At 38.3% G+C, this 18,048-nt stretch overlaps 2 protein-coding genes across 2 annotated transcripts in view; one reads left to right on the top strand and one right to left on the bottom strand.

Annotated features, from left to right (window-relative positions):
• The window catches only part of LOC136813839 (rho GTPase-activating protein 7-like), a 46,353-nt gene extending 34,679 nt beyond the window's left edge, over positions 1–11,674 (bottom strand). The window contains exon 1 of the mRNA XM_067070329.1: positions 11,504–11,674. The gene's annotated coding sequence lies outside the window, so the exon portion shown is untranslated. The remainder of the gene's footprint in view (positions 1–11,503) is intronic.
• Positions 11,675–12,009: 335 nt separating this feature from the next.
• LOC136813838 (uncharacterized) lies at positions 12,010–17,803 on the top strand. Its single transcript, XM_067070324.1, has 5 exons — positions 12,010–12,377; positions 14,997–15,112; positions 16,026–16,167; positions 16,350–16,484; positions 16,709–17,803. Exons 1-5 carry the CDS (start codon positions 12,191–12,193, stop codon positions 16,954–16,956), a joined length of 828 nt encoding a protein of 275 aa, XP_066926425.1. The 5' UTR covers positions 12,010–12,190; the 3' UTR covers positions 16,957–17,803.
• The last annotated feature ends 245 nt before the right edge of the window (positions 17,804–18,048 follow it).

Here is an 18,048-nt window from a genome sequence, read left to right as displayed (position 1 = left end):
CGCAAGTGATTTTTAAGTGCTTTGAATGGAGCATAAAATAATGCTTTTTTAACTGTTGCTTTGGTAAAATAACAACATTCAAAATGAGAAATAGGTACTTTTAAGGACTCATTATCCAAACCAAAGAGAGTCAGAGTAATAAAGAAGAAAATTCAACTGTCAGAAAAATTTAACCTGTTAGGCCTTCCATCAGGTAAGTTTGTAATTCAAGCAGAGCCAAGTTTTATTTGACGTCAATTAGATAAGACGCTTTTGCAAACGCTCTTCGAAAAATGGCTGAAAACAAAGAAAAACCTGGAAAAACATCAAAATTCATGAAAATACTCAACTTGCAGGTCGTCAAGATGTACCAATGACAAACCTGGATCGCTTAGAATGCAAAAAAATGTAAAAGATCAATTCATTATGAGTGCACACAGCTACCTTTGTATCAACTAAAAAATATTCGTGACATCCTATAACAATCATTACTTATGTTCAAACTGCGTCCGAATAACGAAGAACCTAAGAAATAAAGTGGGAAAAAACACTCAACATATGATGCAAAATGAACTTAGAAAGAAAGACGACGTCATACAAAAACTGAACAACGAGGTCAACACCAACACCAAAACCTGTGATTCTATCAAAAATGATCTCAAAATTTTTCTGGCAGGAAAACTACAAGAAATGGAGGAAAAGACAAGAAGCATGATAAAGGAGGAAATTAATCACACAGCAGAGATAATGACAGAGACATCAAAGAAAACATAAGCCTAAATTACTAAAAAGCACAAAGATAACTAATATTCAGGCCCAGCCAGATAAGGAAGAAGAAGAAAATAGAGTAAAATATGACAAAATTTGGTTCCGAGAACTCCTGGAGGACATCAATGTTCCGGAAATAATTATTACTCATCAAGCTTAGGAAACAGAAAAACATAGAATGGCCGTCCTCCTTAAAGTCACCCGGCAAAGTCAGCATGACAAAGATCTTATCATGAAGAATTTACACATGCTGAAAGAAACTTGTTTCTTTCAGGTAAGTATCACAGGAGATTTCACAATCAACGAACGGAAAATAATAAAGGGAGATGCACGTGTACAAGCAAAGAAACTTAACAAAGGCAATAACAATAAAGACTTCAACTGGCGCGTTAAGAGGAAGCCCAATAAACAAAAACTACACATCATTAAAAAATTACAAAGTCAAACAAATATATCAGATTATAATAAACAAAAATACACTACAGAAGAAGATCGTCAGCAATTGGGCATCACAGATGATGTAAACTATTCTTCTACAAATGATGATGAATGATTCATTATGTAAATAGGTAGTCGAACTTCATTAGCTTTAAAGCTAGTACAGATTTGTACACTTTTTTTTTCGACTTTAAAGAATAAATACATTAACATTACACCTTATTGGAACTAATTTACGCGGTCGAAAAAAAAAAATCCGAAAAATTGCATTTCACGAGTTTTAATTTTTGCGTTTTTTTTTTTTCATACTAGAATTTTTGCGGGTTTTAATTTTTGCGGTTTTGCCCTTTTTTGGACAATTTCTTCGTTTTCCTAGGATTTTTCAAATTTTTCAATAAAATTGGAAAACATTTTATTTCACGGGAATTAATTTTCGCGGTTTTTAAAACTCTCAAAATTTTTTGCGATTTTGACGAAAAACCGCTAAAAATGCTAAAATTAATTCCCATTATCCCATAAAACAATGATCACTATACATTAATAAAAGGTGAATGTGTTAAAGAATTATTGAGATCAATCTGTAACATTCAAGAGTAATTTTCTGGTGAAATAGATAATTCAAAACCAATTATTGTTCATGCTTGTTACAATTTTTTCATGTTTTTGCAAGACAATTTCATGAGAAGTTATGAACAGAGAAATGCACTGTTTTGGTCTTCGATAGCAAGCGAGTGAGAAGACGCACATGGCGGGAGAAACAAATAAAATATAGAGCATATATATGTTTTTGAACATTGTATCATTGAAAAGAGCTTTGATGATAATAATTACATAAGAATGACTATTAAAATTAAAATAAATAATTAAATTAATGATATCAATGAAGATTTTCAACATCAATTGCTAAAAAATAGACAGTTGGGTGATTAAGATAAAAACGGCAATTATTACTCTTTTCAGCAAATATTGCCGAAAATGGCAATTTTTTCAATAATGAAATGTTGAATCAGCAAAATGTGTTGTCCTTTTAAGGGCAAAGATGTCAGAGGTGTTTGAAAATAGTAAATTGCATAAAGAAAAAGGTTTTTCGGATTTTTAAGTGATTTTTTCAATTTTCGTTGCTCATTAACATGAAAAGTTCTACAATAATATGTTAAAAGATCCTACATCGATGCGGAAACATAGCCAGAAAGAGATAACAAAACCCCCGTTGTAAATTTGTTTACATATGACTCAATTTTGCTATCTGCATTTCCAACAAAAACCAGTTGATAACAAAACTAAACGAGGCACAGTGGGCCTACTTATCGCGAGGGTGTCAAATACCACGTGTTCAATAATAAAATCAACTTTTATTTCCAAAAACGGCAATAATTGTCGAAAACGGCAATTTTCATTTATTTAAATTTTTATTTTTCTGCTGATTCAGCATTTAACCGTTGAAAAAATTGCCGTTTTCGGCAATAATTTCCAAAAAGAGCAATAATTGCAGTTTTTATCTTAAACACGTGGGGACGTGCGTTTGCGTAGGGTAAAATGGCGAAATGCGAAAATCAATTTTGGCAAAATTTTTTTGAAAAATGACCCTACAAGATTTGACTATATCTTTTATTCCATGAAGAGATTACTTTCAAATAAAAAATATATTGACAATGAATGGGTAAGCTTTCTAGAAATCCAAACATAAATTAAATTGCATAGCTTTTTACCAAAAATAGCACTTTAGGATCAGAAACAGTCAAAAACCAGCTTTTTCCAATTTTTTTCAGTAGGGGTGGTCAACATGGTTCCCTTGCCTTGCTCATATCAGGGGGGCGAGACGGGGGTAGGAGAATTAAAGTTTCTAAGTAAAATCTTAATTATCACCCAAAAAAGTGCCTTTTTTTGTCCATATCTTTTAAATAGATTGTCCCAGCCTTATCCCTCTTTCGGTAAAGCCTCCTGTACCTTTTGTCCTTCAGAAAAACCAAAAATATTGGCCTTAATTGCTTGCTTTCAGTTCCTGTAGCCAGTAGTGTGACCCCCTGTATTTCTATTTTAATTCGCGCGAGTTTTTTTAATAGAGATGTCACATGACTCAAATCCCGCAGTCTTATTGGACTAGAGAAAGCGAAAGTGAAGTCACGCGATCTGATTGGATGAAAAAAGACCGCGGGAGCTGGAACCGAATGGAATTCTCTAGAATTCTCATTCTTAAACAAGATGGCGGCGAGAAAAGCACGTCTTTTGCTTTGTACGAAAGGTTGTAAATTCTGGTTGATTTTAAGGTTTTATCTTATCTTATCTCATTTACTTTAATTAGTAGAGGCTTCTTCAATGTTTGAGGAAGGTAAGTCTGTAAAAGTTATTTGTTTTACGGTGGAAAAAAGTGTTTTAAAAAGCATTTTTTGTGCTCAAGGTTTATTTTTCTTCGCAAATTTTTGTCTTCAATCTTAAATAGATGAACGAGTATTTGACTGATGGTTATGATTTTTTCACAGAACATAGTAAAACTATTCAGGAACTTAGACCTTTTTATAGAATTTCAAAAAATCTGTTAGTTCTGGCTGTTTTCTTTATCTTTTTTCTAAAAAGCGCCCCCTTCAGAGGTGCCGCGCTACTTAGAGGGCGGCGCTAAAAAGAGGAAATACGGTATCTATAACCGAGATTTAATTTTAATTTCGCACAGATGTAAAATAATGAAATGAGTATTTCGGGTAGAATTAGATTTGGTGATATGATGAATTTCAATACTCGATACTCAGCTCCAACTCAAGGTGATATGTAATGACCCACAAAAAAAAGGGTAAGTCTGATCACGCTAGCATGCAATTTTTTTTCTTTCAATCACGATCATGAAAATGAGCAAAAAGATTGGGTGATCACGAATCCCTTTCAAAAAAGTCCAAATCACGCATCACGGCTTCAAAATCTTTCAAATCACGATCATGTTCTGACCTCTGATCACACAATCACGAAGAAAAAATTTCCAAAAAATTGGCCCGAGTGTGGCCCGTGCGTGCCCCGCGTGTGGCCCGCGTGTGGCCCGAGAATTCTCGGGCTAGCTCGGGTCATACTCGGGCTTTACGCGAATTCCAATAAAAGTTTTGGCCTGAGAATTCTCGGGCCATGTCGAGGGTTGTGTCGTGATGCTGAGGGCCTCATATTGCCCAGACGTCCGCGCTCGATAGGATCGATCATCGGAACGGCTCGATGACGGATCGATATGTGATCGATGGATTACTTAACGATCCGGATGGGAGATCGATGGAAGATTCAGCCATTAAAAAGTCTTGAGTATCGATCCTTCGTTCATCCATTATCAGGCTAGTATTTCAATCGAGTAAATCGATTCGTCATCGATTGTTAATCGATTCGTCATCGATCGTTAATCGATTCGTCATCGACCGTTAATCAATTCGTCATAAGCTTAAAAAAACTTGAGTATCAATCCTCTATCGATCTCCCATCCGGATCGTTAAGTAATCCATCGATCACATATAAATCCGTCATCGAGCCGTTCCGATGATCGATCCTACCAGACGTAATTTATCGAACCAATCGAACGGTATTTTTAATCGAACTTTGTTGGCCGATTAATGTTCGACTAAGTTCGGTTGTTGAACTTTAATCGAATACTCACAAATTTCTCAAAATACAAAGTTCGATTAAGTTCGATTAATGAGGAACGCTTTGAGGAACTTTGAAGGACCCCATCGGTGCAGGCATGTACCCTTACATCCCCTCTGACCAGTGGGCACCGATCGAACTCCCCGGAACCCCGTCCGGGACCTCCAGGGGCCGTCAACGGTGGTACCCAAATAAAGGAGGTCATTTTTTCCAATTTGGACCAATTTTCAAGCCTTTCCAAGCTTTTTAAAGGCTTTGGAGCACTGATGGAGGGTGCTGGATTTGAGGGAGAGCAAGGCAGAGGGTATCCGAAGGGGTCCGAAGAGCTTTGGGGGGCTGTGGAGGGCTGTAGAGGCCTCAATTGGTCTCACCGCTGCTCACCGGCAATTTTTTCTGGTGAGAAAGGGGTGTAGCAGTCTCATTTGAGGAGGTCATTTTTCGTAATTTTTGCCAGCTTTTAACAACACTTTGAGGAACTTTGAAGGACCCCAACGGTGCAGATGTGTACCCTCACATCCCCCTCTGACCAGTAGGCACCAATCAGCCTAGACTAATGTTAAATTTCGTTTCCGCGCAAATTCGTCACATTTTGTCTCGATAACCTCATAACTACGGAACTTATCGTTAGAGGCAATCGAGCAAGAACAATAGAAAAAATCTTTATTTGGCTCTGTAGAAAAATTGCAAAATAGAAACTCGCTTAAATTCACAATACTGATTCTTTACCCCAAAACAAAACTTTTCTATTTTGTAAATCTTTCTTACACTTCCCCTGTAGTGACCTACCTTGATAGGTTTATGTTGAGCGAGGCAAAAGCCTCTTAGTTGCAAGCTTGGCAGAGAGTGCAGACGTCTTTCATGAAGAAGAAGAAAATAGTTGTAAGAACTGAACTTTACCTTGTCAATTATTTGTGTCACTCCCTGTTTGTTGACCCCCAAGTACTTCGACTAAGTGGGTACTACATTGGCGACGAATAGACTTATGTTACCCAGTTCCAGATGATCAACAACCTAAATGACTCTTGTAGTTTCCAGAGTTTTCCCGGAAAAATTCCAAGTTACGCTCTTCCGATCGAACCACCATTGTCTCGATAAGTCAAATCCAAGTGGCCGCCAGAGGCGCTCTCTATTCGCCCTCCCAACTTCAAACGCCCAAAAGACGCGGGTGCCGCCTCGATTCGTTCGATAAATATATCAAGAGAGCAAACAGGATTTTTGATACGGAGGACTTGACGAAGTAAGAAAAAGAAGCTCTTTGCAACTCTGGGGTGGAGACGAATGATTAACGTTTTTCGAGAACGAAGGAAAGGTGACGACAGAAGATAATAGCAGCCGCAATTGACAAAATCGAAATTCCTTAAAGGGACAGATAAACGAAGTTACCCGGTATTTAAACTTTTTAACGAGATGCCAAAGGGCAGATGCGTTACGAATGGTACACAAGTTTTGGATCAAGCAAAGCTATGCAATTCGCCCCTACATGCAAAGAAGCCGCTCGCGACGCCATGACGATGCAGACGAATAACAATAAGCTCAGGAAACATGCCCTCGCGGAGGGGGTGCAAATTTCGATGATTTCGTTAAATACGGAATAGCGCTAGAATCATCATCGACACAAAGCGCAAAACATTGAGAAACAGAGAATGTTTAACTGGATCGGCAGTAGAAGAGGACCAAGAAGACCAGACCCACCGAAAACGAACATCACGAGAGATTCGATCGGTAGGGGAAAGCAAACCGAAAGTTCCCCAAAAATTTGTGACTTTGCGGATATGAACGTCGGAAAAGCCCACTCAAAAGGAAAGTGTCCCGCAAAGGGAAACGTTGCAATGATTTGCAAGAAGAAGCACCATTTTGCCAAATCGCCAGTATGTCCTGGTGCACCAGAAACAGATGTTAATGCCCTTGACGAATCGAGTGATTCGGACGATGAACAACTGATGGGTCGCATTTGACCGTGAACTTCATCCCTCTGGTGAATGACCAAAATGAAATTGAAATGATCGATGTGGAAGCCAATGGTACGTGTTTGAAAATGAGAGTCGACTCCGGATGCAGAAAGACTCTGATCCCAGAAAAAGACTTTCGCAAGTTTGCCAACACGACCAGACTGTATAAATCGAAAGTGAAGCTCCGCCCGTATGGTACTAAAGACCTGCTGCGAGTGAAGGGTAGGGCAAAGATCGAACTGACCACTAGCAGTGGGCAACAGCCGAGCAACTCGTTTACGTGATAGAAGGAAACCACACGGAACCGCTCTTAGGTTTAGAAGCATCGTTAGAGCTCGGTGTATTGGAGATTCACCCAGAAGGCCGCAGAGACGCCAATGATCCGGAAACGCCAGTATACCACATCAACGAACCAGAGAAAGTCCCAACTTCAGTGACTGAAATCATCGACACATCAACCTATCTTTGAGGGAATCGGCAAGTTCAATAAATCAGAAATAAACTTTGATATAGACGGATCGATCAAACCAATGATACAGAAGGAGCGGCCGATACCGTTCGCTTTCAGAAAACAAGTCACGAGCCATCTCAAAGAACTTAGAGACAATGACATCATCGAAGGCCCGTTAGACCCAAGTGTTAACCTCGACTGGATCTCGAACGTTGTCATTACAAAGAAACCATCCGGGCAGATTCGCATGAATTTAGACATGCGTCACGCAAATATTGCCATCAAAGAAAGCCATATTCCCGTACCGACTGTCCATTCCTTGCGTCACAAGCTTAATGGCGCCAAAGTTTCACAAGCTGGACATGAAACATTCTTTCATCAAATGCCACTCGGTGAGAAATCGAAAGAACTTACAAACTTTTACACGCACGAAGGCATCTACCGATTTAAGCGTCTTGTCATGGGTGCTGGACCTGCCAGTCAAGAGTTCCACGAGCGTTTGCGGCAAGTATTGTAGACCTCGTTGGTGTGGAACAGATTGAAGACGATTTGCTAGTTTACGGAGAGACCCAGCATGAGCATGACCTCCATTTGAGTGCTCTACTTGATCGATTACAATCCCTCGGCTTAACACTTAGACGAGAGAAATGTGTGTGGAGTGCTCCAGAAGTTATTTGGTTTGGGTATAAGTTTTCCAGCGAAGGTATGTCTGCAGATCCATCGAAAGTAGAGACTATCGTCAGACTCGCACCACCAACCAACGCAGCGGAAGTAAAAAGTTTCTTGCAGATGTGTCAATATAACGCCCTCTTTATGTTTGGAGAGCCAGAGACTTACAGTGACATTACAGCACCGTTAAGAAATCTAACGCGTAAGAAAGTTCCATTCCACTGGGATCAAGCTTGTCAGGACGCATTCGACAAACTGAAAGAGGGTTTATGTAGCAACCGAGTAATAGCACCCTGGGCACCCGATCGAAAGACGAAGCTTGTAGTTGACCGAGGACCGAAGGGTATTGGCGCCACATTGTTTCAAAAGGAACCCGATACTGGACATTACAAAACAATCAACTACTCGAGTAGATCGCTAACAGAGACAGAACAACGCTATGCTCCGATCGAGGGTGAAAGCTTAGCTATCCTTTTCGGCGTCACGACCAACCGAATGTATCTCCACGGAATGAAATTCGACACAATAACTGATCATGAGCCGCTGGTCTCATTGTACAATAATCAACGAAGACAAGCCCCAGCTCGCATCGAGAATCACCGATTGAAGTTACAACAGTACCGTATGACCGTAAAGTATGAAAAGGGAAGCACCAATCCGACAGATTACAACAGTCGACATCCATTGCCCATCACTGAACAACAGAAGATGCAAGCCAGTGAGGAAACCTTCCACATCAATGCTATCATCGACGACGATATCCCCGACGCTATGACCTTCGATATGGTTCGAAAAGCAACGAACGCCGATGACCAGCTCGCCCGCTTGAAATTTTGCATCCTTGAGAAAGGATACATTCCGAAGAATGCAAACGACTTACAGCCGTTCCGACACGTAGTCGATTCGACGAACTTTCAGTTGCACGACAAGTCGTTTTACGAGGAGAACGACTCATTATTCCGGAAAGTTTGCCAGCCTGACGTGATAGCTCTCTCGCTCATGAGGGGCATTCAAGGCGCATCGAAAATGAAGCGTTATCTCCGATCGAAAGTTTGGTTTCCCAACATGGACAAGCTTGTGGAGAAACTTTGTACAATCTTGTCTGCATGCTTAGCCGCTACACACCTCAACAAAAGCATCAGCCGCTCATCACGACGAATTGCCAGAAGGACCTTGGAGACACATTGCCTCGGACTTCAAGGGCCCAATCGCCAAAGATTACTATTTCCTGCTTCTCATTGACGAATACTCTCGATTTCCAGAAGTGGCTGTGCTAGATTCTACCGCCGCCGACACGGTGGTAACCTCATTTCGACCGAATTTTGGCAATCATGGCATCCAGAGAAGGTCAAGACGGACAATGGTCCGCCTTTTAACTCGCACGACTTTACAAATTACGCAAAGAAGCGAGGTTTTTAAACACCAGCCGATTACACCAGAACAACCTTCGTCGAATGGGCTGGCAGAAAACTTCATGAAGATGCTTCAGAAGGTAGCCCACACCGCCTATGTCGAACACAAGGACCCAAAAGAAGCGGTTCCCAGATATCTTCTTTCGTACACGGGCGACTCCTCTCATCAGCCCACTGGAAAGTCACCAGCGGAGAGCTGTTGTTCAATCGACAAATTGCAACCTCTGTTCCAATGATGAAAAAGAAGGAACAAGATCGATCCGTTCTCGAGAAAGATACAAGTTACAAGGCCGCCATGGCCAAATACCATGACCAACGACGACACGCGAAGCCCATCGACATCGACCTAGGGGACAAAGTCCTTCGCCCTCAAAAGAAGTCTACCGTCAAGACTCCTTTCGACCCATCACCATTGACTGTGGTGAAAAAGAAAGGTTATATGCTCACCGCCGAAACATCGAAAGGCAAATTTGTTACCCGTGCAGCAAACAAGTTCAAGAAAGTCCATGAGCGCGATCCGTTTTTCAGACGCGCACCAACACGAAATTACGTCGACGCCGACTCGGATGATGATTTTCCGTTTCGTCATCGTCGCTATGATAACGATATTAATCCACCATTGCCCGACGACCGCCCCGTTGACGACACATCTTCGGGGAGCGAAAGTGACACGATTCCGTATCGAGAAGGAGAGAGTGAGATGGAAGACGTTGAGGACGTGGACCGTAAAAATTCAGGACTGAAAAGACGATGAAAAGCGCCACGTTATCTTGATGACTACGAGTTATAAAGTAGTCATTAATGTATATAAAATCTATGCCTTGGACTGAGAACCGCCAATAGCGAAGGCACTGTACATATGTAAATACCCGAAGGAAAGGAGAGGTGTAGTGACCTACCTTGATAGGTTTATGTTGAGCGAGGCAAAAGCCTCTTAGTTGCAAGCTTGGCAGAGAGTGCAGACGTCTTTCATGAAGAAGAAGAAAATAGTTGTAAGAACTGAACTTTACCTTGTCAATTATTTGTGTCACTCCCTGTTTGTTGACCCCCAAGCACTTCGACTAAGTGGGTACTACACCCATGCGTAAAATATAGAGTACTTTCGTTTTCCCCCCAAACTTGCGAGGGAAAAATGTTAAGACCGCATGTTGTCCTCGTGGACTTTCCCAGCGTAATTTATTTGTGTGATGTCATAATGATATTGTTCTCTTCTTAGATTATTACTGACGGCACTTCAATCGCTTACGGGATTGGACAATGGTTGACAATAGATCTTGACGTATACAACAATTCGATGACGCGGACGAATGAAAGTTCATTTTGAGTAGCTTGAAAACACTCGTAAATTCTTTATTTTTCTAGTGTATTTTGTTTTTTCGTTTTAGAAGAAATACTATACGGTAGAAAATAAGGTTTTATACTATTATTTTTAAATTTGATATTTTAAATGCCTATTATAAAGAAAAATTCGTAAGTGGGCGGAAAAATAAAAACGCCTTTGTTTTGAACGCCCAACTGCAAAAATCTCGGGATTCTGGGACTTCTTTTGAGACGGGGGTTAGACATGAAAGCAAAGAGCTAAGTAGAATAGTAGAGTCGACTTTTTCAAACTTTAAATACAGTGTAAAGTATTTTTGTAATCAAACATTATATTTAGCAAATATATTGAAAAGTGATATTTCGTTATAAGCAAAGATAACTTGTTCGGAAATAAAAAGTCCCCCCGGATTTTTCATCGCATAATTTCTATGGGAAATCGAAAGTAATTTCATTTGGCTTGTGATGTTTGAGAGCTTGGATGTTGGGAAGCTGCAGGAATAAAGGTAAACAAATTATAGTCTTTTTTCTGAAAGAAAAATTAACATTAGTCTAGGCTGCCAATTTGACCCCCCGGGATCTCGGCCGGGACCCCCAGGGGCCGTCAAAGTTCGATTAGTTCGGTAATCGAACTGTTCGATTAATTACGTCTGAATCCTATCGAGAGCGCGGATGTCTGGTATTGCTCATTTGCCTTTTAAAATACTATAAATGATGCTGACTTTACATCCTTTAACAGTTAACAGACACTCAGACCCAAGATCAATGCTCATACTGAATATATTGTGATGTGCACCGTTTCCAGGCTGGGAAAAAGAAGCATACAAAAAATATGTCCAACATTTTTGTGTTTCGAGATAAAGACAGTAAAGGTATAATAATCAATTTGTTATCAATTAATCTTTACTTACTTCAATATTTATGCATCAAAATGCCACTGTTTCATTAATACTCTTAATGTTTGAACAATGTTGAAGAATGTAATTTTGATTTCTCTTTCTTTCTCTTGTTGCTTGTGCCTCTCAGAAAATTTTCATTTTTTTGACATTTTATTTATTTTTTAATGGATCCGTAGTAAACAAATTACAGACCACACCGGCTAAAGAAGTTCTCTAAGTAGACTATTCCCATAAAAGAGGTCTTGGTTTTAGACATTATAGCTTATGCACCAACTTTATTGAGAGATTACTACCCCGATCTCTAATAGACTGAGCATCAAAAACAATAGCTTGCAAGAAAAACGAAGTACTACCATCTAGACTAGAAGTAGGAGGCGTTTTTGTTTTTATAGTCTGTGCGCGACATGGTACGGTCTTAAAATCTTTAACGCTTTTTTTCCACATTGTACTTAGTTACCATTCTTTTCATATTTTTTCATAAAAGCAGAAATTCATTGTAGTTTCCAAAAAGCTATAGATTTTATCCGGATCAATTGTTTATTTTTTTCAGATTGACTTTAGTTTCTTTGCAAATAGAAGTATAAATAAACTTCAAAAACATCACATGCCAACAGACCTTAAAATAGTTTTCAGATTAAAACCCGTCAAGTCAGATCAAACGGAGCGTAACCAGCAACACCAACCAGCTTGAATCAATCAATGGCTGCAAGTGGATCAGTTTCTCCACAATATACCAAAATGACTGAAGTAAAAAAAGAAGAATACCACGCCGTCCAAGGGACATCTTATCCAAATGAAGAGAAAGTTGGAGTGATAACAAGTCAACCAACTGAAACTTCAGGAGTTGAGAATTATGTTGTGAATTTGGATGCAGCACAAGTAGCAGGTATTCCTTTCTTTTTAAAGCCTGATTTTTTAAGTACTGATTCTTTCTGAGGGAAAATAACTAGAGAATATTATAGCAATTAGATAATCTTAAGTTTGCACATGTTGATGTCTGGGTCTGGCAGCTTTTCTGACTAGCTCTACTCATTCTATTTCTATTTCTATTTGGTTGAGTCGCAGGAAGCTTTGAGCTTGAGGCCAATTTTTGCAAAGATGCTTTCAATATTAGCGCCCTGTCAGCACGTTGAACTGACTACCCAATTCCCCTCACATGGCTTGGGTTGACCTGGGCGAAGGTTCATTCACTTGCCAAGTTAACCGCTGCGAATGGGATTCGAACCTCAGTTGCCTGTGCAGCAACCATGTCAATGACCACTATACCACAAAAACAGCGCATATGTCTACGTACAGTCTGGGAAATCCTCTCAATTGCACGCTTATGTTCCGAGGGCGTAGGCGCGCAATTGCATGGTTATAATTTACACCCGCTTCCGCCCCGGTTGAAATTGCTTAGGGATTTCAAGGGGATCAGAATTCTCTAATTCGGGCAAAGGCATGGTTTAACGGGCAATCTTCTTCTACGATAAATTTTGAGTAAAATGCCCTAGGCTTTTGAAATTCAACAGAGCTTTCGGAAGGAATTGCGTGTCAGAATAATAAAGGGTGCAATTGCATGCTTACCGCTTACCGCCCGTTCCAGAACAATTTCGATAAGCGTGTAATTACACGCGTAAGTTGGTCTAATGTCGACATCTGTCTTCTAAATTCAACACCCTTCTCTATAGATAGGAATAATAGGAAGGCCGAAATCACTGATAGACTTAAGATTTTTTCCTCTCATTGCGCTAATCAAATTCAATTAGCGATTCCGACCTTCCGCAGTTTTTATTGTTCCTATCTCTAAAGAAGGTTGTCGAAATAGACCTTTTCGCCTTTGCGTCCGCCATATTGAATTGTATGCAAAAATTATGGTTGCCGAATTGCCGTGGTGAAATTCCCTTAGAAAGTATGCAAAACATATGCAAGTTTACACAAAGATTAAAAAGACAACAAAGCATCTTATAAATAAATATTATAATCATTAGAACAATAAAAGATGGAATTTCTTAATCCAAAAGGAAATATTTACAGAACAACAAAAGCCTTTTAGGAATTTGTTCTTAAAGACATTGCATATTCTGTTTTCATGCCATTAAAAAATTCCACGAAGACGGAGTACACACATCAAACTTTCAAAACACGCAAACTGAAAGCAATAATTATGACGTCACACTTCATCAATGTTTTGATTTGATCATTTGGCGGCTCTATTCCCAGGAGAATAATTTGCCGTCAGCCGAATAAGGATTGTTTTTTACCTTCGCGGGTGATTTTTCAGTTTGAGTTTATGTCTAATGTTATGGTTTTTTGAAGTGCTTGTTCTAAGAGATGAGTGAATATAATTGTTTTTAGTTTTCAAAAGAAGCAAATTTAATCTTTCTTCTACAAGATTACACTTTAATATAATGCCAATTATGCATGTAAGTTTTTATTTAATACTTTCTTTTTGCATATGTTTTGCATACTTTCTAAGGGAATTTCACCACGGCAATTCGGCAACCATAATTTTTGCATACAATTCAATATGGCGGACGCAAAGGCGAAAAGGTCTATTAGAAGACGGATGTCGAAACAGGTTGAAATTAGAAGACAGATGTCGACATTAGACCAACTTACGGTAAAGTTTAACTTTTTTGCTTTTTAAAAGCAAAATAACTAAGAAGCAGGTGTTTGAAATTCTGTCAAAACTTTGGCTGACATTAGAGTTAACATTAGAGGCCGGTATATGAAAATTAAAATAAATAATAAGGAATACCAACAAAAAATAAGTCTAATCAGAGTCACTGTCCAAGGCCAAATTAATTTGTTGTTTTACAGGCTAAGCTTACCCAAAAAAGAGAGTCAGTTGGTTGGCAAAAAAATTAAAATAAAAGGATTTCACCTAATCTCATAACAAGGCAGCAAAAACTACTACATCTTGACAAAAATGCCAAATATAAAATAATAAGATGCAAAAATTTGGAATTCATAGATTAAATGAAAATTGAACATAAAATTTTCAAAGCCTTGGAACAACTACCAAAATTTTAAAAATTTAGCGGTCTGTAAAGCAATGAAAATAGAAATGTACTACCATATAATCAATTTTATTTTTATTTCAATTTTTGAAGTTTTAGGAAGGTCTGTTCAGGTCTGTTGGGTCTGTAAAACAACTAATCAAATTGGTCTCGCCTTATTTCAAAATTACCATTTCCCTGTCTCTTTTTTTTGTCAAAACCGTTATAATATAATACAGTATTTAGAAAAGGCTCAATCCTGTCACACCCTAAAATACAAACCCCTATGGAAAACAAGGCATTTGTTGAATATATCTGGCATAGACATTCGATCTCAAAAACGCAATTCAAGGCTATGCCAAAAAAATTTCTGGCATGCATGTTATCTTCTTTCCAGATTGGAGCATACTAAGAACTTGCTGTATAGTCAGGTCAACTTTTTCTCCCCTAGGTGCCCTTTAGATATATGGGGGCGAGGCTGAAACCTTGAAGATAGATAATTAGACTGTTGTGTTTTCTTTTAGCTTGGAGTGTGCAAGAAGTGATCAGCAATTTCTTGGAGAGGGTCAACATGACATACGCTAATGAGCTCTTCATGGCAAATAAAATCAATGGAAAATCACTGATGCTTTTAAGAGAAGTATGCATAGTATAGTTTTCAGACCCCCCCCCTCCATTTAGAAAATCTGTGAATGCCACAGTGCTGTAGCTTTTTCATCTGTAGATAGAATACCATCCAATTGAATTTTCTAGCATGTATTCTGTCCGCTGTAGGTCTCGTTGAGCCAGCCATTTTGAAACTTGTAGATGTTCTGTTGTCATAGAACATTTGTCAAATCAACAGCAAGAGTTCCATATCCTTGATATGTGTTACCCTCAACCAGTGGCGTGGTGGCAGGGGGGCCAGGCCCCCCAGCGGAGCCCTTTTGAGAAGGGGCGCCCAAAAATAAGGGACGCCAAGAAGGATTTTTCAGGCGCCCATATCGAAAGATTGACAAATGAAAAAACAGAAATGGCGCCCCTCATCACCTCAAAAACTCAAAATTTTCTGGCTCGCTTCGCTCGCACACTCCCTTTTTTGTGTTCATAATGAGTGTATAGAGAGGGGCGCCAAAAACAAAAAATCTTTAAAAAGGGCGCCATATTTGCCTTGGCCACCCCAGAGAAATTTTCCCACCACGCCACTGCCCTCAACTGCTCTAACTTGGGACTATCTAACAAAACATGGGACGGCAATTCAGCCACCATTTCACCGAACCTCCAAAGTCATTTGATTTGAGTTAAGGAACGGCGTATTAAAAAATACACAATTTCTCTTTCGATTTTACAGTAAGTGAAAATACAGACCAGATATGCAACAGTCCCATGTTTTGACCAATCGTCCCAAGTTAGAGCAGTTGACGGTATTAATCACATGTTTTAGATTTAATCTTTTCCCTAAAAAGATGTACCACTAATTAGACATCTATTTTCCTTCCCTTCCTACAATGAAGGATCATTTGAAAGAGATGGGTATCCAAGCTATCTATTTTCCTTTCCTTACTACAATGTAGGATCATTTGAAAGAGATGGGTATCCAAGCTATCGGTGACCGTGTTTACATGTTGGAGATGATTCAATTGTTGAAAAAGAAGAAGAAAGAATTAGAAACAACTGCATCATTATGGAGTGGGGAAACACCAGCCGAAGGATGTGGTATGTCTTTCTACCTGAAAATTTTTGTTAAAAGTTTTATTTTAGAATTTTTTTGATTACAAAGTATGTGTTTTTCAATCTTTTTATTTTTTCTAAAGTTTTTTCTATAACTGTTTATATTCTATAAGTCTGTTTAGTTTTTTTACTTGCCATACGGAGAAAATTTTTCTTTCCACTTACAGCTTACAGTAAGAATTGTTGGCATTGTGTTCGAAGATACACCTGTCCATGTTGTGTTAGTCGCGTCTACTGGAAGGTTACTGGTCAAGGCGTCTTTTATCGTAAAGTTCCTCCATGCAGACAACATTTCGGAACAGGTAAATGGTTTATTTTTTAATGATCCAACAATCTCAGTTAGTTAGAAGGAATTGAAAAATCAACAAGCGCAGAAAGAGGTAATGTACAAAACACGTCTCGGATTGAAAGTAACTTTTTGGATATGCTTCAAGTCTTTAAATCACGATTACAGTAACTCTCTATTTGTGATTACATTATTTTGTTTTTCAATCACCAAAATTCTATTGAATCTCTTTTGTTTTAGTTTCCACCGAGTACATGGATTATCGATTCTTCAAAGATCTTGAATTAAAAGAAGAACATCTGTGTTGTTGTTTCTGTCAACGATATCGCTTACAACTCTTTGTGGATGACAAGGATAACAAAGCAGCCGAAAGAGTTGATCCGGGATCAGCTTTCCCGACACCTCATGAGCTTTTCCATCCAGAAGCACCAAAAGTTGAGAAGATTATTCGAAATGCTTGGAATGCTGCTCGTCTGGTTTCTGAGTAAATCAAGTTGTAGTGGCTCAGAGTATTCTTGATAACTTCATTTTTCTAACGGAAACATCTGAAATGACCCCTCTCTGTTACTAAAAATAGAAACATGGTGGTCAAAATCTGTAAAAAATCAGTTTTTCCAGGTGCTTCTGCTAGAAAATTGACTTCATATTGACTTACACATATCAAGAATAGAGAGGGTTGTACAATTGTAATATTTAGGTAAACAAGATTAGATAACCACTGGCTATCAAGGTAAAACTCTTAGAAAGTATATTATATTTTCTTAAAAATGCTATATAATTAGCTTATTCTTAGAATTAAATAAAAACTTTAATTTTGACACCCTATGTAACACTTAAAACAGTTTGCTGTCTTCGATTCCTCATAATATGAAGGTAATATATGATGATGTTTTTTTTTAATATCTTTTCTAGATGTTCTTCAACACTTATTTTGCTCAAAATGACTTTTGTAATATATGCACATCACTACTTGTTATTCAATAACTTTTGTTTTGTTATGACACACTTTAATTATTGTTTATTATTGATATTATCGAATGTATAGAATTTTTTTTGTATGTTATGTTATGTCGTCAGTTTAATGTATTTTATTTTTTTATATCCTATCCTAGCTTCAAATTGGGGTAATTCTTTTTGTTGTCTCTGTCATTTTTTTCATTCATCCTAGATGTAACTACATAGATTATGCGGACTTTCTCATCTCACAATATTCTTATTATATTTGACATTGCATAACAATTATAACCATCATATAACACAATGTAACATGATATTATATTATATGAATATAACTACTAACTAATATCTTAGAAAGAAAGTACAATGTATCATGGATTGTACTGTTTTGTATTTCATTCCATGTTTAAACATTATGATTTCATTTCAATGAAGAAACTACTTGACTGAAAAGACCCGGCAAATTCTTCGGAAGCTAAAACTGCCTGAAATTAAGATTAGAAAATTTCAATTATAGTTCAGGGATTTTTCTCTTTAATGCTAGATTTACATGTTTTTTTATAAGCATAACGTTTATAAGCATCTGCAGGCTCAGTTTTTGGTACCTAAACAATGGCTCTATT

The sequence above is a fragment of the Clytia hemisphaerica genome, unplaced genomic scaffold (genome assembly GCF_902728285.1).
Source record: "Clytia hemisphaerica strain Z4C2 unplaced genomic scaffold, Clytia hemisphaerica genome assembly, whole genome shotgun sequence".
Taxonomy (NCBI): Eukaryota; Metazoa; Cnidaria; class Hydrozoa; order Leptothecata; family Clytiidae; genus Clytia; species Clytia hemisphaerica.
The sequence above is the reverse complement of the archived record's forward strand: the minus strand, read 5'-3'. Positions and strand labels throughout refer to the sequence as shown.